Source organism: Trachinotus anak, unplaced genomic scaffold (genome assembly GCF_046630095.1).
Source record: "Trachinotus anak isolate AG129_WGS33_773 ecotype Australia unplaced genomic scaffold, CSIRO_AGI_Tana_v1 ptg000021l, whole genome shotgun sequence".
Lineage (NCBI taxonomy): Eukaryota > Metazoa > Chordata > Actinopteri > Carangiformes > Carangidae > Trachinotus > Trachinotus anak.
This window is the reverse complement of record NW_027273872.1, coordinates 16,345,579-16,363,884: the sequence shown is the minus strand read 5'-3', so window position 1 is coordinate 16,363,884 and position 18,306 is coordinate 16,345,579. Positions and strand designations below refer to the sequence as shown.

Genomic DNA, 18,306 nt, shown 5'->3' with positions numbered 1-18,306 from the left:
AAAGTTAGACAGGAATTAGTAACAGAGGAACGCTGTCTGAAAAATGTCCAACCACATCCTCAAATTTCTGTTTGTCATGCTCTTAAGCTGTTTAGGCCATGCCTGTCACATGTCCCACTTCACATATCATATTCAGGAGTGTATCAGTCACCTGTTTTCTTTAATTAATTAATTTTTTTTTTTTTAAATCTGGCCGTGTATAATATTCCTAACGAGGTTCATTTGACTGGCAGAGCATGCCAGGTCCTGAGACAGAGAAAACTGATGGTGGACCAGAGCCCAATGACTCATTCTGCAATCTGTGACCCCAGGGGCTGATGGATGTCACAACAGGAGCCTCTGCTGGACAGCTATGTAGCAATGAACCACTGGATGCAGACCTGGCAGATGCCAAAACACTGTAAATACCTTTGAACAAGAATCAAATGTGTTATGTATGAGTTTCAAGATGCCTTATTTTGACGCAGTGCAGCTTCTATTGAGGTTGGAGCTTCCTCTTGTTCCCTTGTTGTTGCTTTAAAAAGGCACAAGTTAAAAAAAAAAAACTCTAGATTGTTTTTATAGCACAGGATAGGACAGATGATTTTTCATTTTTATAGGACAGATTAATTTCATGGATGTTTAAAGCTCGGAGTGGAAGCCTTGGTTGTACTATATATCTAATGATCTGATGCTTCAGATAAATCTTGCTAAGGCTCTTGAAATAAGGTGACTCAAGACCCTGGATCTTATTGCATTAAACAAGCCTTTCATGCCCATTATGTTCTAGTATGTGTTTTGATTTCAATTAGTGTTTGTCTTGTGGCTTTTATCTGTTATCTTTAGCGTAGTGTATATATACAAACTGACTTCCAACCAAGAAGAAAAACACCAGTGAATCAATCATGATAAAAACTAAAGATAAAAAAATACCAGAAATGGTTGCCTTTTCATTTCTCTCATTTTTCATTCCTGTATTTAAAATGCAGAATCTGAGAGAGCGGCATCGTGCGCCAACACAAATGCTCAACAGTAATAAATAGAGATGTTTTCTGTGATAATAAAAAGGTACAATTATGCTGTGCAGGGTGACGCAAACGAGGTCACTCGTTTGACTTTGACGAGTCAAACGAAGTAAGAATAAGAGCTCTAATGAGTACTCAGCCTGGTGGCTGGATGCAGAGGGACTTCTTGAATACTAACAGTGCACTTTCAAGAGCTGAGATTTGTACAGAGTGGAGTCAGAAAGCTGACATGGTGAGATTACATTTATATTTGCTCATTTGGCAGACACTTTTTTCCTTCCAAAGAAACTCACTGGTGTTTGTTATGCCTCTGCACTGGCTACAGCCAGGGCCGGAGGGTAGGTCGTAGTGACCTCACAAAACACTGTTTTGGCCTTGTCGGCACAATATCTCGGTAACACCTGAAGGAACTTTGGCACAAATGTTCACTTGGACTCAAGGGTGAACCTGATTAGGTTTTGGTGGTCAAAGGTCAAAGGTCAAGGTCCCGTGAACCCACCAAACACAGTTTTGGCCTTGTGAAGGTAATATCTCCGTAACACCATGAAGGAATTTCTTCAGATTTGATGAAAGTATTCATCTGGCCTCAAGGCCAAACTGATAAGATTTTGATGGCTAAAGGTCAAAGGCAAGGTCATGGTGACCTTGAGAGCCTCCAAAGAGAATCCCTTCAAATTTGGCACAAATGTTCACTAGGACTCAAAAACAAACTTATTAGACTTTGTTGGTCAAATGTCAAATGTGTTTTTAGCCATTACTCAAGACTTCATGCAGCAATTATGACAATATGACAATATCCATACCCTCAAGGCAAATTAAAATACTGGCGTTACAGAGTATAGTATTTACCACGATCGCCATCTTTCTTTTAAAACTTAAATCTGGGATTTGTTAGATAAAATGTGGCCGCAACAATGCAAGTGGTGTGACAGGGTCTTATTGCGCCACCAGCAGGTCAAAAATGAAACTTGTCCAACATATTAGATCAAATTCTTAATAACAGCACAAAGTTCAGATTTCATTTTAGTGGCATTGTGCCTTTTCTCTGCCCCATCCTCAGGCCTAACTGTTCATGATATGCTCACGATGTGTTAATCTAACAAGAGATGTTTTTCATCCAGTTTTCATTCATCAAATAATTGCATCTATGTGTAATTAGCATAACACTGCCTTTTGATCTCATTCTCAGTGTAAATTTACTCCATCTAAAAACTAAATGAATGAAATCACATTAGTGGAGCGATCACGACCCATGTTCTGTCTAGTCTACGTCATCTGATAATTCATGTTTAATAGTTTATTACAATGACCAAATTATAACGTGATCTGAGTCATCACTGAGTTCTGAGTCAGTGCTCTACTTTTTCAGAAGGACTTCCTGACAGCGCAGTGAATTGAGCACACTACTGAGGACAAAATAAGACTTGATTTGCTTAAGGCGCTCATACTCACTTGTTGGCTCTCCTTCCTCGTGCATTTTTCTTAATTTTAAGCCGTGGCCAAGGGCTCACCATGTAGTTAACCAAATCACACCAAACACCCTGAACACAAGCCACTTTTAATCAGTTACAAATGTGTTCTTTCACTTAAAATGAGATGGAGGAAGTCATTCACTGAAGTGTTTTTGCAGGAAGCCTATTCTCTTGGGTCTTGGGAGTGAATTTTAAAAGTGCCTTCCTCTGCTGGATGTGTACACAACCATTACGGCTCTTTATGCAAGAGTAAACCCTTTAAACCTCATCCCAATTCAAAGGGCAGCTGATGAAACGCGTTCATCAGTTCCTACTTTCAATGCATCTGAAATTTATTTTAATAATCTACAGTATTTACATCGTGTAGTCAAAAAAAGATATATTAAAAAGAGTAGAACTGTTTTTTTGTTTAATCGGTAGTATCTTTATTGCCCTTTGAGCCTTAAAAATTCCCCTAATTATAAAATAAAAATAAAAAAACATCCCTAACTTCTAATGAGATCTTTTACAATTTCTATCAAACTTCTATCAGGGAATGTGGTGACATGTGTGACCTTCAGGGCTTCATTAACCTGGTCATGCTCTCAAATTCCAGAGTGGTTTTGTGCAAAACTGTGGAAAAATGTGAGCAAAATCTTGTTTGTTTGGGACACAACAAAGGTCAGCAGTCATGTATTTATCCAGACCTGACAAGCCCACTGACAGCAGTAGCAGCACGAGAAGAAGGTGGGAGAAGTGGCAAGATGTGTGAGCTCACAAAAAAGAACATGTGAATCACAGTGTGGCTGTGAAACACACACACACACACACACACACAGAGTCCCCTCCCACTCTCTTGTACGCTATCTCACAAGTATACACATCAACAAGAGCCAAGGATCCTGTAACACACACACACACACACACACTAATAATTATGCATAAACAGTATTTAGGTACAATCATACAGGGTCATGGCTGAGTTTCTGCAGGATGAATTCCCTGAGGAAAATGTTTACTATAATAAATCACCTGCAACCTGAGATGAAGTTTTTACACACCACCTCGAGCCATTTATTCCTGGGATGTTACATAACACAGCAGTGGGCCCGGCTCGCTCACATCCAGCCTGAACGCCTTCCTTAGAAGAAAACAGGAAGGTAAGAGGATTGAGACGGCAAGGGAAACACAGCCGTCAGTTGCTTCTGTATATGGCTGCCTTCTCAAGGAGCCTTTCTTAAATCTACACAGTCTTGTATGGTCAATAAACAGTGTCATCAGCATCATCACATGTCATTTCTAGCAGCACATTTACCCATAACAACTAATCACAAGAGGCAACCACCTCTTGACAGTTCCCTGCGAACATCGCTCTACCACACTGTGTTTTAGATGCAGCTAAAAAGCATCCACAAGTATCTCAGCCATCAGTCCAGAGGGTGAGAAAAAGCGTGTGTGTGGAGCTTATAATAAGTACATTTATTTGGCAGTGGAATGGTGTTCAGAAAGCACATTAATAATCACTGCTCAGCTAATGAAGAAATTCTGGGAGCAGCAATCATCACTAAATCCTCATTATTCAAAACATTACCTGCTGGCAGTGGTAGAAGTTGTCAAATCACGGTGCTTATCTACTGATTGATGAGTTGACGAGATTAAAACCGTTTGGATGAGTCGGGAAGTGTTTGTGATGTTCCTGGTGCTTCTGTGGCTTCAGAGTGCGGCTAATATTTCAAAATGTGACAGTAAATGAATCTGGCATGTGCGTCACGGAGGGGTCATGTATGTCACAAAGATGTCAAACATGTCACATGTGAAACATCTTATTCGTTTTGCCTGTTGTTGTGAATGTTAATGGTGATGGCTTAAACTTATCATTTGACCCGGGATTCATTGGGATAATTGGTTGGTGAGAGATTTGATTTGTGTAAGTTCTTAATTTGTGGGAAAACCTTTAGTTACACAGGTCAGGCTTGTATGTATGTCTACCACATCATAACAGGAAGCTGGGACCAAGGCGACAGGATGCTGGGTATTGTTGTCTTACTCAGAATAGAAAGTACAGAAGCCTAGAAGGAACATGTGTGTGATTATTTTTCATATTCAGTTTTCCTGAGATCACAAAATAATTTCTCTGTGAAAACATAAAATTGGTTTTATCACTATATCATGTCAACATGTACAGTACATAATAAAGAGGAAATATGTGAATCTGGGTATTTGCACGTGTTTGTATGCATGCGTTTTATTCTCCTTTTTTCTTTTTTAGGACATACAGCACATGTGCAGCACATATTCATATTTCATATTTTTGTGATGTGTATGAAATGGAGGAAAGTGAGTGGGTGCACGTGTCAGTGTGAGCAAGCTGTATATTACCTCAAAACACAAAGCAAAAGTTACTGAAAAGTTACTAAACATATTGAACATTATATAACCATGAATTCTGTACTTATACAATTTCGGATTATGGAAGACAAAGTCATCATTGTGTCTTGTTTTATTCATTCTCTGCTGAACTGTTCTCTGCAATGCTCTGTGTAGGACGCAGAGTTGGTGCAGTAACAAGACAAAACATTTTGTCAACACCTGCAAGCAGAAAGAACCTGAATTGTTGCATAATTTCGGTTTTGGCCATGGTTAAAGTTACAGGTCCAGAAAGCAGTGTAAGGTTTTCAGATGCACAGTGCACAACAGCTTTGGTAGTGTATATATCACCTGTGCATATCACTCTATAAATCGGTGAGTCAATCATGACTTAATCAGCTGCTGAGACTTTTTGGTTTTGTCTGGTCTGTCCTTTGCTTTGGAACAAATCTATACATTTTAAAATGTCCCTCCAGTGTTCAGAAAAGCAGACGAAAAACAACAAAACAGAAGAAATGTGTGTAATTGCATCTTCCATCAGAGGATTGCATAACAAGACTCGATCATTTGTAATAATTATAATTGTAATTTCTTGGATCCTCTTGGATACGGTCAGACACAGCAGAACTCTGTTTTTCTGCTTGTAAATAGCATGTTTGTGTTGGAGGACGCTGGCTACTGAGGTCAGTGTTTTTTTCTGGTTTTATGCAGCAGGTAGACCCTCAAGGGAATGTCTACAGACCACTGATATATAGTGACAGTCACCCTTTAGATGATCTTCACTGTTTTTAATGTTCATCCTGGGGAGTGCGATTAGAACGGGGGAAGAGAGAGTGAAGGAAGAGAGAGGGAAACAAGATAGGCACTCCAAATCCTCCTCCTCTTCCTCCTTCATAACTTCTCCTGTGTTTCATCTCACTGCAGCCACTAAAGGATGATCTTACTGAGCCTCCCGGCAACTCACTTTCAAGGATGAACACAGATGCACGCACACGCATACACCAACATTACTGTTGGCATCCATCAGACAGCTTCAGCTGGACTGCAAATCCCACACTGACAGGCTTCCAGCAGATGCTATTTATAAGGATTTTTAAAAATCCAAAATTAGGGAAGTGCATCTGTCGGGCAGAGCTACACTCTGCTCATCAGCTCAGCAGCATTTTTATTTCATAGTTTTAATTCACAATGACCCCTGACCGGCCGTGTGTGTGTCTTTTTGTATCACTTCTGACTGGTAAACAACCCCTGGCCACAGGACTGGCTGCCCAACACTGCTTCGTACATGTTATATAACTGGACCTTCAGAGCAAACAGAGGGATGCTTCTCAGCACAGGTTTTATGGTCACCTCCAGCTATGCCATCATTGACCAATTCTAGATTACAGTGTATGAATAATGGAAAGGCATGAGGGTGCATACAAACAAGCCTATGCCTCCATCAGAGAGGTGAACCATGAGAAATGTAGCCTATCTCTGCATTTCAGAGACAAATTCAAGTGCAGATTAGTCAATCACTGATGCATTAAAGCCTTTTTACTCTGAAAACTGTGGCCTCCTAATTGGTGGCCCTGCAGGGCTGATAAAGTTCAGAGAAAACTCCAGCTGTGCTGTTTTACCTCCACATCCATCAGTGACTGTTAATGGCTGTGTCACCCTAGATGTCCAGGTCATACTGCTGTCAGTGGCAGGACAACTTTTCTCTTTTTCTTTTTAAATGAATAATTCTAAATGATTGCAACGGAAAGTTACTGTCAGTCGTGTTGTTTTGCATTACACCTCCAGCAAGCTGTAGCCTACATGTAATGCTGAGAAAACCCAAATATGAAAAGAGAGAACAGAACAAACAAAAAAAGTGTGATAGTATGAAATCGAACACCACTGCCTGAAGGGAAAAACTAACAATTTCAAAGAAATCTCAAATCCAATGTCTGAACAATCCTCTCTCTCTCTCTCTCTCTCTCTCTGTCTCTCTCTCTCTCTCGCTCGCTCTCTCGCTCTCTCTCTCCCTCTCTCTCTCCTTTAAGTTTAGAGATGGGTTGGTCCTCCGAGTGATGTCACCTCACTCCTGTATGGGCATTCATTCCACCAGCAGTGTGCATCTCCCGTGCGTCTCCAAAGCGATGCTGCTCACCAAAACGCAAAAGCAGCGTTACGCACGGCGATGAGATTTCAGAGGAATGTCTTTACGGGTGGTGATTGTGAACTCTTGTTCTCCTCACCCTTGTGATATATATATATATATATATATGTATAGGCCTATATATTCGGACCACGGTGTGCGCGGCGGGACTATCTGGAGGACCTGTGATGAAAGGTTTGCTATTTGAGGAGATACATTTGTGCATGTGCAGTGTTTTCAGCGGGCTGCACTGACCGGGAGCATTACGCGCGACATATCCCCATGCGTTAGCGGAAGGCAGCTCAGCACAACCAGCCTTAGCTGATTTTTGGAAAGGAAAAGGGTGCAAAACGTCAAACATGATACGAAAGGACAAATTGGAGCCATCATGGATTTAATCCAGTTAAATCTGTCTGTGAAAAACGTTTCCGACGATGAGAACACCACGGACGCACCGCTTGCCTTGCCACACACTCAGGCAGCCACTGCGCTCATCATCCTGGTGGTTTCTGTGATCATTTCGGTGACCATTGTCGGAAATGTGTTGGTGATTGTGGCGGTGCTGACGAGCCGGGCTCTCCGTGCGCCTCAGAACCTGTTCCTTGTGTCTCTGGCATCAGCGGACATCCTGGTGGCCACGCTGGTCATCCCCTTCTCTCTCGCCAATGAGGTTATGGGATACTGGTACTTTGGAAGTACTTGGTGCGCCTTCTATTTGGCCCTGGATGTGTTGTTCTGTACCTCATCCATCGTACACCTGTGCGCCATCAGCCTGGACCGCTACTGGTCTGTCACAAAGGCGGTCAGCTACAACCTGAAGCGGACACCTAAGCGCATCAAGTCCATGATTGCTGTAGTGTGGTTAATATCTGCCATCATCTCCTTCCCTCCTCTTCTCATGACCAAGCATGACGAACGGGAGTGTGAACTGAACGATGAGACCTGGTACATCCTCTCTTCCTGCGTGGTGTCCTTCTTTGCTCCAGGTCTCATCATGATTCTGGTTTACTGTAAGATCTATAAAGTGGCCAAGCAGCGCTCCTCCACCGTGTTCGTGGCCAAGAACGGCCTGGAGAGGCAGCCCTCTCAGTCTGAGACCTGTTTCGTCAGGAAGGACCGGTTCGAGATGGAGAGCCCCAGTAGCCAAAGCTCGGGCAGCCACCAGCCAAGGCAGGGGGAGCTGGATGACATCGATCTGGAGGAGAGCTGCTGTCCGTCGGATACTAAACCCCGCAATCATCGCTTCACCAAGCGCAGGAAGGTGGAGGGGTCGGACTGCTGCCCGCCTCAGAACTGCCGCCTCTCCTGGGCTTCGGCCCGGGCGTCGCAGCTTTACCCGGAGCAGAAGAACCCAGCTGAGCGACAGCAGCTGGCCGCGGCCAACAAGACCAAAGTGGCTCAGATGCGGGAGAAGCGTTTCACCTTCGTGCTGGCAGTAGTGATGGGGGTGTTTGTGCTTTGCTGGTTCCCCTTCTTCTTCACTTACAGCCTGCATGCCATCTGCAGAGACAGCTGCTACATCCCAAGAGCACTTTTCAACCTTTTCTTTTGGATTGGCTACTGCAACAGTTCTGTGAACCCCATAATTTACACTATTTTCAACAGGGATTTCAGAAAAGCCTTCAAGAAAATTGTATGCAGAACTCCTAAACGCACATAAACACTGACAGGGGCATGCTTATCAGCAGTGCTGGGAAGGAAAAGGCCTGTTATTAGAACTCATTCTTCTTGGCTATTTCTCCTCCCCAAATCATTTAAATGTAACTGTTATCATATTGAGAAAAAAAAAAGTTCTAGTCTTGTGTACACATTTAAATGTCTATGAATAAAATGTAAAGTGGAGCAAAACAAAAGACATATATTTTGATGTGTTGTTGTACATCAAACATGGTCACTTCCTTAATCATCAGATATATTTATCCCACTTGAGATATGCAAAGTTTTAATATATAGGTCACTGTATAACAAGTCTTGCAAATCTGCACCTTTTGAAAAAGACGCCCTTGCATCGGATCAATCTTTTATGCAGCAGCAAGCAGCAGGAAGGAGTGAAAATGAAGTCATGTATGGAACTGGATTCCAGTGCTGGCAGATGGTTCGCAGTGAGTGTTTTTGTGTTGAGATAAATTCAGGATAAATCTCCATTGTCTATAAAATATAAGCATAGGGATAAGCAAGCAAGTATGGCCTGCAGGTGTCATGGAAAAAAGTGAAATCCTATAGAGGGGATAAGTGCAGATGCTGCCCGGTTGAAATGTTTGACGTTACTATAAGTAATTCAGATACAGACATATTTCTTTGCTTGCTGCAGTTAAAGCTCCAGCAAGGCTCACAGCCATGTCTTATCAGTGAACCCCCAAACTTACGTAAGAGTCTAATCTCACACCCCCACCACACCATCACACCACCTCACACCAGAACAATTGCCAAGCCGAGGCCTGCATGTGCAAACTCTGCTAGATCAATCTGCGTATTTCATTTCAACCTCACAATAGCTTGATATTTTGTCAGTAAATATTTAAACCTTGTGAGATCACTATTCTGCTACGCAACCTGGTTTCAGTGTTATGGGACAGGAGTTTAAATCTGGGTTATGTTGTCCTTTTTCTTTGCCAAATTCATTTTTTATTCTTTGACGCAGGGAAAGTATCTGGTGAGATGATAAATAGAAACTCAATACGTTTGACTGATTGTGACAGTCTCAAACATTTTAGAGGAAGGTTGCCCACAAAATAAAAAGCAGTCCTGCTCCCTCTTTCTTAAAAATAGCATCTCTGGACAGAGCTATTGCAGGTGGAGCCGGACATCCATGCACCATCAAATCTCCTTGGTTCAATAAGAGAGCTTAATATCTACGAGCCGTGCCTCAAGCTGTAATCCTCTGCATTATAAAGCTGTATTATCATAGGAAAAGTCCTGTGAATTATGACCACAGCTATCCTCTAACTTTCTAGCAGTTCAGAAATTATTCACAGAATGAACAAGTCAGTAAGCTATATGGGAAACACATAAAAAACCATTTACAATGAAGTTACACACATGAAAAGGAAATGTGGTTAAATTCAAAGCTATATTTAAGCTGCTCATCACTGATTTCCATACAGCCCAAGGTTGTGGTTGGTTCATGATGCATCTGGGATATAAAGTGTATGTGATATGTTGAAAACAGGATGACGCTTGTATGAAAAGGCCTGTGCTGAAAAAAACAAAACAAAACAAAAACAAAAAAACTTCTGGTTAGTGAGAAGAAGTCTGACCAGCTCCGTATCAACCTATTGTCTGCATAGGGCTGCTGGGGATAAATACACTATTTATATCTCCTTAGGAATGTCTTCAAAGCACTCCTACGGCTCAGTGGTGCCTTGCCAAAGATAATCAGCCTGTTTGAGTGGTCTCATGTTGGAAAGGAATTATTTTTTAAAAAGTTTAATGAAGTGGTTTTTGTGAATTGAGCTCATATTCATGAGCGTATTGTTGAACTATCATCAAGAGAAACAGGAGTGAAGGTGGTTGCATACTTCCTTTTCTCTTTTACTACCATTTTATTCATGAGCAGAATTAGACAGTCTGAGAGAAGTGGAGCTGGTGTGAGGAAGGAAACCTTATCTCTAAGGGATTCACCAACTCTTGAAACAAATGAAATGTCTGCCAAGTCGTCCTCACAAGAGGCGGTAAAAATTAGCTTTGTATATCTTCATCTTCACCTTCATCTTCAGCAGGAAGCAAGTGATGTTAATTGGCATATGTGCAACTTAATGGGATGTTATTGTACACATGTTACCTGTAACTTAATTTCTTCAGAGAGCACAGTCATCGCTCTTAATGTATGTTGCATTAGCCGTGGTGTAAATGTTTACATGACCATCCACATGTAATTTTCTTCCTGATAGTTTACTGATTAGTCTCTGATAAGACATGCAACTCCCTTCTCAAATCTCACTTCCCAGTTCAATTATCTTTCTAATCAGCTGCTCCATTGCAGCAAGAACGGAGCACAATGCTTTCAATTAGCTGTAGTGTTTTCTGTTACTGTCAGGCATGTCTCCTCACACACTTCACCTATGCTTTTGTTTCTGAGTCCAAACCGAGAGACCGATGAGCGGCATGGCATATTAAATTATCATCACTTTCTCCTCAGAAAAATGTTCACACAAAACTAAACACAAATTCCTCACAATCCATCACTGTTCATTAGCTCAATGCTCTGCTAATTGCATTTTTATTCGAGACAAAATTGTTATTGTTTACACTCTGTTGATTTGCAATCCTCTCCAGTCTGCACTTCCATCTACGAAGCCTTTTATTTATCCCAGACTGTAAACAAAATTGGAGACTATAGTTCAGGAAGTGAAGCGGAGATGTGGTGACCCTCGACCTCGCAAGTCCTCCTAAAGGCTTAATGAGAGAAACAGACCAACAGGACACAGCCAGAACATTTCCTGGAGTGAGATGCTGAAGGGAAAGCTTTATTCAGGCCCTTTAAAAGGGGAGAAAGAGTGGACGGTCAGAGCTGGCTGCCAGGGCTGTTGAGGGGGCAGCAGTGTAGGGAAGGCTATTTGTAGGCACAATAGTAGGAGGAGATGTAGTTATAAATGTTTCAAGATGGGTGCAGCGAAGGAAAAAAAAAAACAGACTCTTGGGAAAAGAGAGAGAGAGAGAGCGATGAAGAGAGCAGTTGCTGGTTGTCCTCTGCTGCATTACCTTGTTTGTCAGACACAATGCTGCATCTGCAGGTAATTGCTTTTTTCAATTGTCTCTAACAAGGTAAAGGTTGGAGGCGAGCAAGGCCAAAACTCGCGTCAATCCCAGGAAGCTGCGCATCTGGAGAAGAAAAGCCAGTATGTCATTAGTGTAAATCAGCTGGTGTCACGTCGAAGCGAGGGTGGGACTGAGCTCACTGTCTCCAGGCCATTCTAATATATCGCCAAGTTTAACACAAACAACCAATGTCTGACTTGGGGCGTCAGAGGAAATTAGACAACTGCTGATTACTGGCCTCTGTATTTTTGTCTCTGCATCCAAACATGTGCAGATGTGTCTCTTCAAGGGGCATACACATACTAACTACACACTAACAGAATCACCTTGACATTTTTAACTAACAAACATGGCAAAAAATTCGCAGCTTTAAAGGAAAGGTAAGGCGATATTCCATATTTTTCTTACATAATTAATTCTACGAACCAGTATTGTGTGTGTAGTCAAAGTCTGATATGCTGTAGCTTATTCTTGTGTCAAAGACCTGCAATGTTGTCCAAAAACTATTAAAAGCACATTAGTGAGCCACGCTGTTGCACTGAGTGATATGTTCCTTCCTGACCATAAACATGGGAATTGTAGTTACTTTTTTAAGCCAGACCCACATGCACTGTCCTGCTGCTGTAAATACTCCCTAACACTCCCTAAATCCACCACTGAAAATAGTCCCAGACCAAAACACTATTAACGCATGTTTGCATAATGCTTGCAAAAACTACAATACCCAGCTGTAGTGCCCACATTCATTCAGTTTCTTCTTTTTTTTTTTTTTAAAGAAAGTACATTTTGGGCGAGTTTTAAAGATACCTTCAGTAGGAAGAAAGGGGCTTGGGATTGAGAGACACAAACTGAGGAAGTCAGATTGTAATGAGAAACGTACTAACAAATTGTTAATCTTTAATCCTGTCACATGACTCATTGTGAATAATTAAGATATAAAGTACAATCAATCTTATCCTTTACTTCAACAAATAACTAAATCCATATGAAATTAATCTGACAAGGCGACTAAACCTTAATTTCTCATATATATATATATATATATATATATATATAAAACAATTTCAAACAAAAGCATGCCTTCTGTTCTTGAAACATAAAGAAACACGATTAATGATTTGTAGTGTGTTGAAAAACTTTCAGTCCCTAACGGTTCAACGTTTCACTTAATCTACGGTTTTATCTCCTCTCTTGTTGTGTTGCCTATTCACAAATAGCTATGACAGTGAACGATAGATATTCAGAGCGACCAGAATGAATAGTGTGCCTCTGTCTCTCTGCCTATCATTTCTTTTCATTCCTTAATGAGTACTGTATATTTGTGTAAATAACACTGTGCTTCCCTTTAAGTTTTTTTTTTTCCATTTCATATCTAAATCTTTGCAGTTTTAAATAATTATATATTCATCCTTTACACACAGAACTGAATCTTCCAGGATTTTCTTGTCTGCTCTCTGTGTGTGAGCTTGCACACATGGATGCCTCTAACACCACAGAAAACAGATGTTATAGTACAGGACAGATGGGCATAAATACAGTGGACAATTAGGTTTTTCTAATTCCTCACCATTGTATTGCTGTTGTTTGTCTTTACATATCAGTGGGAGATATTGTATTCATCCCCACACACTCTTTTTCATAAAGTGAACATGTCTTCTCAGCAGTCTGTGTGAGATTTAATTCTCTTTTGTTTCTAGCAGGTGAACACAGGCAACATTTAAATCCCAAACAGAACATCTGTGCAGCTAATTTTATTTCTGGTAAAATTTTGTGTTCTGTGCTTCTCTCACAATCTCTGCTGGAAGGTGCTGTTCTTGGTAGACTCTAACGCTTCCCTTGTTTCTGAGCTGAGATTAGTGGGATGACACCATGCCCCTGATGGACCATAGTGCATCTCTCTTCCCTTTTGTTTTCATCTGTAAAAACAAACACACACACACACACCTCCTGCACTTTGCCACGTTTGTCTATTTCACACATCATGGAAAAGTAGCTGCAGCATTAGAAGGACACCTATGACCTGTGAAATACGAGGACTTTGAGGGTTACTATATTAGTTTCACTGACATAAAAGCAGTGTGGATTTTTCTCAGTTTAGAGAGATCAGCTCTAGTGTTCTTCACAACAAACAGCAAACCAATGCACACTCTGCTCTGCCCCAGTTTCGGTGAGTGGGAAGGAAATGCTGAGGGTGTAATTAAAGGGTCCCCATGCTTGTCTTTGCCTTGGGCCCCCAAGTAAATGAGTGCACCCATGGGTGGGACACAGGCAGAGACTGTAACACTTTACAGCAGGAGGTTTTTAATCATGCAGACTTGGAGCTGTACTTATGAAGCTTGGATTGAGTCCAAGAATTATGAAGAATAGGACCTGAAATGAGCTGAATATGAAAGGAAACAAATTACTTTCACCTGCACCTCATGCAAAGAGTCGACTTCACCTCTGGAAGTGTCTCATTATGATTTTACAACACTGCAAAATCAAACTCTAACATTGCTGTCAATCATCGGTAAGAGTTTTCGGTATTGAATAAAAGAATAAAATGTAGAAACTTGGACCATTTCGAGCAATAACAGACTACCTAAAGCCTGATCTATTTTTGAAAAAATGTCTAACTGCAACGAGAAGAGAGTCTCCTCATGTTGTGAATGGAATGATACGCCTCAACAAGATCAATAAGATCTGTAGCGAGTGTTCAGTCTTCATAGGAGCATTTTCTTTTGTTGTCAAGCATTTCAAATATATAAAGCTTTCCAAAAAGTGCGTGTGTGATTGCCTTGTTGCCATCAGCTAGAAACTATTTATACACTGGTACAGCTCTGCAGTTCTCCTAATCCTGGAAGAGATAGGATGTTTTTTTAAAGCTATAGCAAGATGAGGATAGCATGCTTTTACTCCTGTCCCTAAAAGTAGGATCAAATTCTCTGTTCTACTCTGTTGGGACAATTTTGTACTTTTTTGTGGAATAAAACTAAACTGCAATTTATGGACTTGTAAATCCCTCAAAGCTTTAAAGCTGCATCATATTTTCACATTAACAATGATTATATGTGAAAGGGTCACACAAAGAGATGAGAGTTATCACACACATGTGCAGTTCCCTTTAGCTCTGCAAAGCACTTTAGCATCTTTTAGCTTATGGTTTTGTTTTTTATAAAGGTGCACTCTCATCAACCTTTCCTCCGGCTGCAACTGTTTTCAGCAAAAAGCTGTGCATAAATATCATCTGTATATCCACACCCACCATCTCAACACCAAAAGGCAGCCAGACACATACAGTGCAGGATTTAGCAGGTAAAGAGGCAGATGTTTTCCTATTGAGGTGATGACAAAACTGAGCCAGAAGCAGAGTAAGTATTGAACTTCCATTCATCAGGTGACCATAAACATGACTCAGAATGAACGCAAAATGTTTAGACATGCTAGATGTATAAAAAGGGAACTGAAAACATATTCACCAAAAATAAGTTAATGAAGGTGTTGGATTTTGTGTTTGGTCTGAGGCAGAAACAATGACAATGAATGGAGGAAGACATTTATACATGTAATTATATACATTCAGGATACATATTCATATCAGTGGAAAATAAGCCCACAAACCAGTGAAAAGAATTACAATCTCTAATAATGAAAAAGATGATGTTCATTAACAGCAACATACAGCTTTTTTAGATAAACAGTCAAGTTCAGTAGTGCTGATTGACATGAAGAACATTTTCTTTATGTTTCATCTTAAAATGAACCACATCTGCCAACCATCATCGGCCCACACTAAATATTTTCTCCATACAAATTTTCAATCTAAATTGAAGAAAGTGAAATGATGAATAATAAATTGTCACGTTGAGAGAATGAGGACGAGCCAGCTGGTGGGACAGGAAGTGGAGAAAGATGTGGGAAGGGTGGAGGAGGGCTCCTCGGCCCTGACCTCCATCTCAGTGACCCTGACTTGAATGTGACACTAATGAGACCTGACACTCACTCCACCAAAACAATAACCCAGCAGAGATTTGGCTCTCATCTAAGTGCTCATACACTCATTTGTTATTGTGTGTGGACAAATGAGTCTGATGAGGAGGTTATGTGCTATTTTAACTACGCTAATCCAGACACAAGATTGTGGAACAATCACTCAAGTATTGCCCCCACCCACCACTCCCTGAGGGGCCAAAAGTCACCCGGGTCACCCACACACAACCTTCATCTTGCGATGGTACGTTCTCACAGGCCTGCAACCTGCCCACAATCAGCCAGGCTTACGAAGGAGAGTCATTTAGTTTTCCATCCCATCATCCCTTTTATCTCCTCCCCTGACTCCAAACTATTTTGGACCCCACAGCTAGGCCTTGCGGTCAGCGATCCCAAGCACCAGTGTAGCAGGAGTTTCAAACTGTAGCTACACAGACAGTTTGTAGTGAAATTCAGGAATCCCAAGGACAACAGGAAGTAATAAATCAAAGCAAGGGGTTGATTGAAGGAGATTGCTGAGGACAGAACAGCTGTGCAACATAGTGGCCTCTCGTATGTAATGGATTCCACTGTGGCATCAAAACAAAACAAGAAGGAAAGCACAGAAGTAATGAAACATTAGCTGACGACACCCTAAGGAAATAGGCTAATGCCTTGCAGAGAGAACAACACAAACTATTCCAAACAAGGGGAATGTTTATTTTCATGACTTTCGACCTCTTTCTACTGCATCCCTCTCTGCATCCTTCGCTTCAGCCGTCCTTTTTACGAAATAAAGTTAGTGTTGGGTATTTTGCCAGAAATACATTCCAGGATCATTTTGCTGTTCTGTCTTTTCAGGGTCATATGAGGAATTTATTGTGAGGAACGGACAGTTTAAATGCGCGAGATCAGAGGAAAATACAGTTAATCATGTCGGCGCTTTACAGTCCACTTTATTTTACAAAAGTAGCTTCAGCTCAGCATTATTATTTCTTATAAATTACTTCGCATTAACAACACCAACATTCGAAGAACGTGCTCGGATCCAACTTTCATCATCAAAAAAGGAACTCTGTTTCAACAAGCCCAGCGCATACCAAGTTAATACATTACAGAAGTAATACAATACTGAATAACAAGCCATTAATAGAATGTAAACTCTGACCCAGACTACACATTCATCGGGGTGTAGATGATAAGATTTATCACCTTGCGCTTGGCAAGCTCTCTGAGAGGAAATTCATCTTCAGCTGAAACAACCACTGCTCTAGTTCAAATAGTACACGTTTAGCTGATATACAGTAAATCTGGTAGACTATCTGAGGGTTATGCAGGGAATTCACAGATGAGCAACATCTCATTAATAGACTTCAGGTAATATAGGAAGGTATTTAAAGAAGGCCTTTTCAGGTGTTGCTTGTGACAGACTCGGGATGTGGAAGAAGCTTTGTATAGTTTTATGGGTATCTCTCTGTGGAGGTTGGTTTGACAGCACATCAGTCTTTCTGATGCAGAGGAGATAATGGGTATCTAGCGGAGGGAGCATTGAAGGCTGAAGTACTTTGTAATGGCTATTTATTGTGCCTCCTTGTCCAAGTGCTGCATCAATGCAAAAGAAAAACTTTTTCATCTCACCACAAAGTCACCCCTCACCTCTTTTCATTATATGCTGAGCTTGTTATTATAATGTGCAGTTTGACTTGTTCATTTTAATCAAAAAGGACTCATCGAGATGATCTTTGAGTAATGCTGCTTTTGCTTCATCGTTTTACTGAAAGGTTAATACTTAAAATAGCACAAAGTTCTGCCTTCAGACCTCCGCCTCTCAGCAATGACAGCCATCACCAGTTGGTCACAATAACAATGACATGATCGGTGAGACATCATGTTCATTTGAGCATGAACATTTCAGTGTATGCAAAAGATCCAGTGTAAGGGCAAGACAAATACCCTCTGTTATCATTTAATTGCCAGTTGATAGAAAGTTTGACAGAAAGTGTAAACAAGCATTGAGGGGCAACACAGATTTATGATTCAGTGCAGATAAAGAAATATTTTAACTATTTATGTACGATTAGAATTAACTTAGACTCTAGAAATCAAACCTGAAATATATAAACCCATTTGGTTGATATTAACAGTTTGGAGAGGCTTTAAATGCAGAATATTGAAGAATACAAATACAATACAAATATATTTGACAGTGGGATATAAGATACTAACCACTGCATTCTGTGTGTCCTCCAATACTGGTTAAAAGAAGGCTGCATATTTCTCAGCCAGAGAAATGGGGCAGGCCTTGTGAGCCTGTTACCAGTCTGGAAATATGGACTTCAGGGGACCCCAACCCTTAATTTGGGACACACCATGTGATGTTTGTAGGCTACTCACCATCTGTTCATTCGGTGCTTCAACAAGCCACTAGATGTCATCATCAAGTTTTCCTGCCCGTGCCGATCACCTGTCCAGGTTTATCTCTGTTGTTTATCAGGTTGTATAACGTGTAGAGTTGGGTCCCAGCGGTATATTATATACTAGTTATAACACAATGGAAGTGAGAGACGGTAAATCTGGCACATGCTAAGGGATAATGCCAGTTTGAGAATTACTAGGGGAAGGAGAAGGAGCCATCACCCTTCCATCACCGCCAGAG

At 41.0% G+C, this 18,306-nt stretch overlaps 1 protein-coding gene across 1 annotated transcript; it reads left to right on the top strand.

Moving 5' to 3' along the window:
• The first annotated feature begins 6,884 nt into the window (after positions 1-6,884).
• On the top strand, positions 6,885-12,230 carry adra2db (adrenergic, alpha-2D-, receptor b). Its single transcript, XM_071458148.1, has one exon. The coding sequence runs from the start codon at positions 7,333-7,335 to the stop codon at positions 8,602-8,604; it is 1,272 nt and encodes a 423-aa protein (XP_071314249.1). The 5' UTR covers positions 6,885-7,332; the 3' UTR covers positions 8,605-12,230.
• Positions 12,231-18,306: the final 6,076 nt, after the last annotated feature.

Bases quoted from the DNA above. Each gene is read 5' to 3' on its own strand.
- adra2db (XM_071458148.1), top strand. From the start codon at position 7,333: ATGGATTTAATCCAGTTAAATCTGTCTGTGAAAAACGTTTCCGACGAT.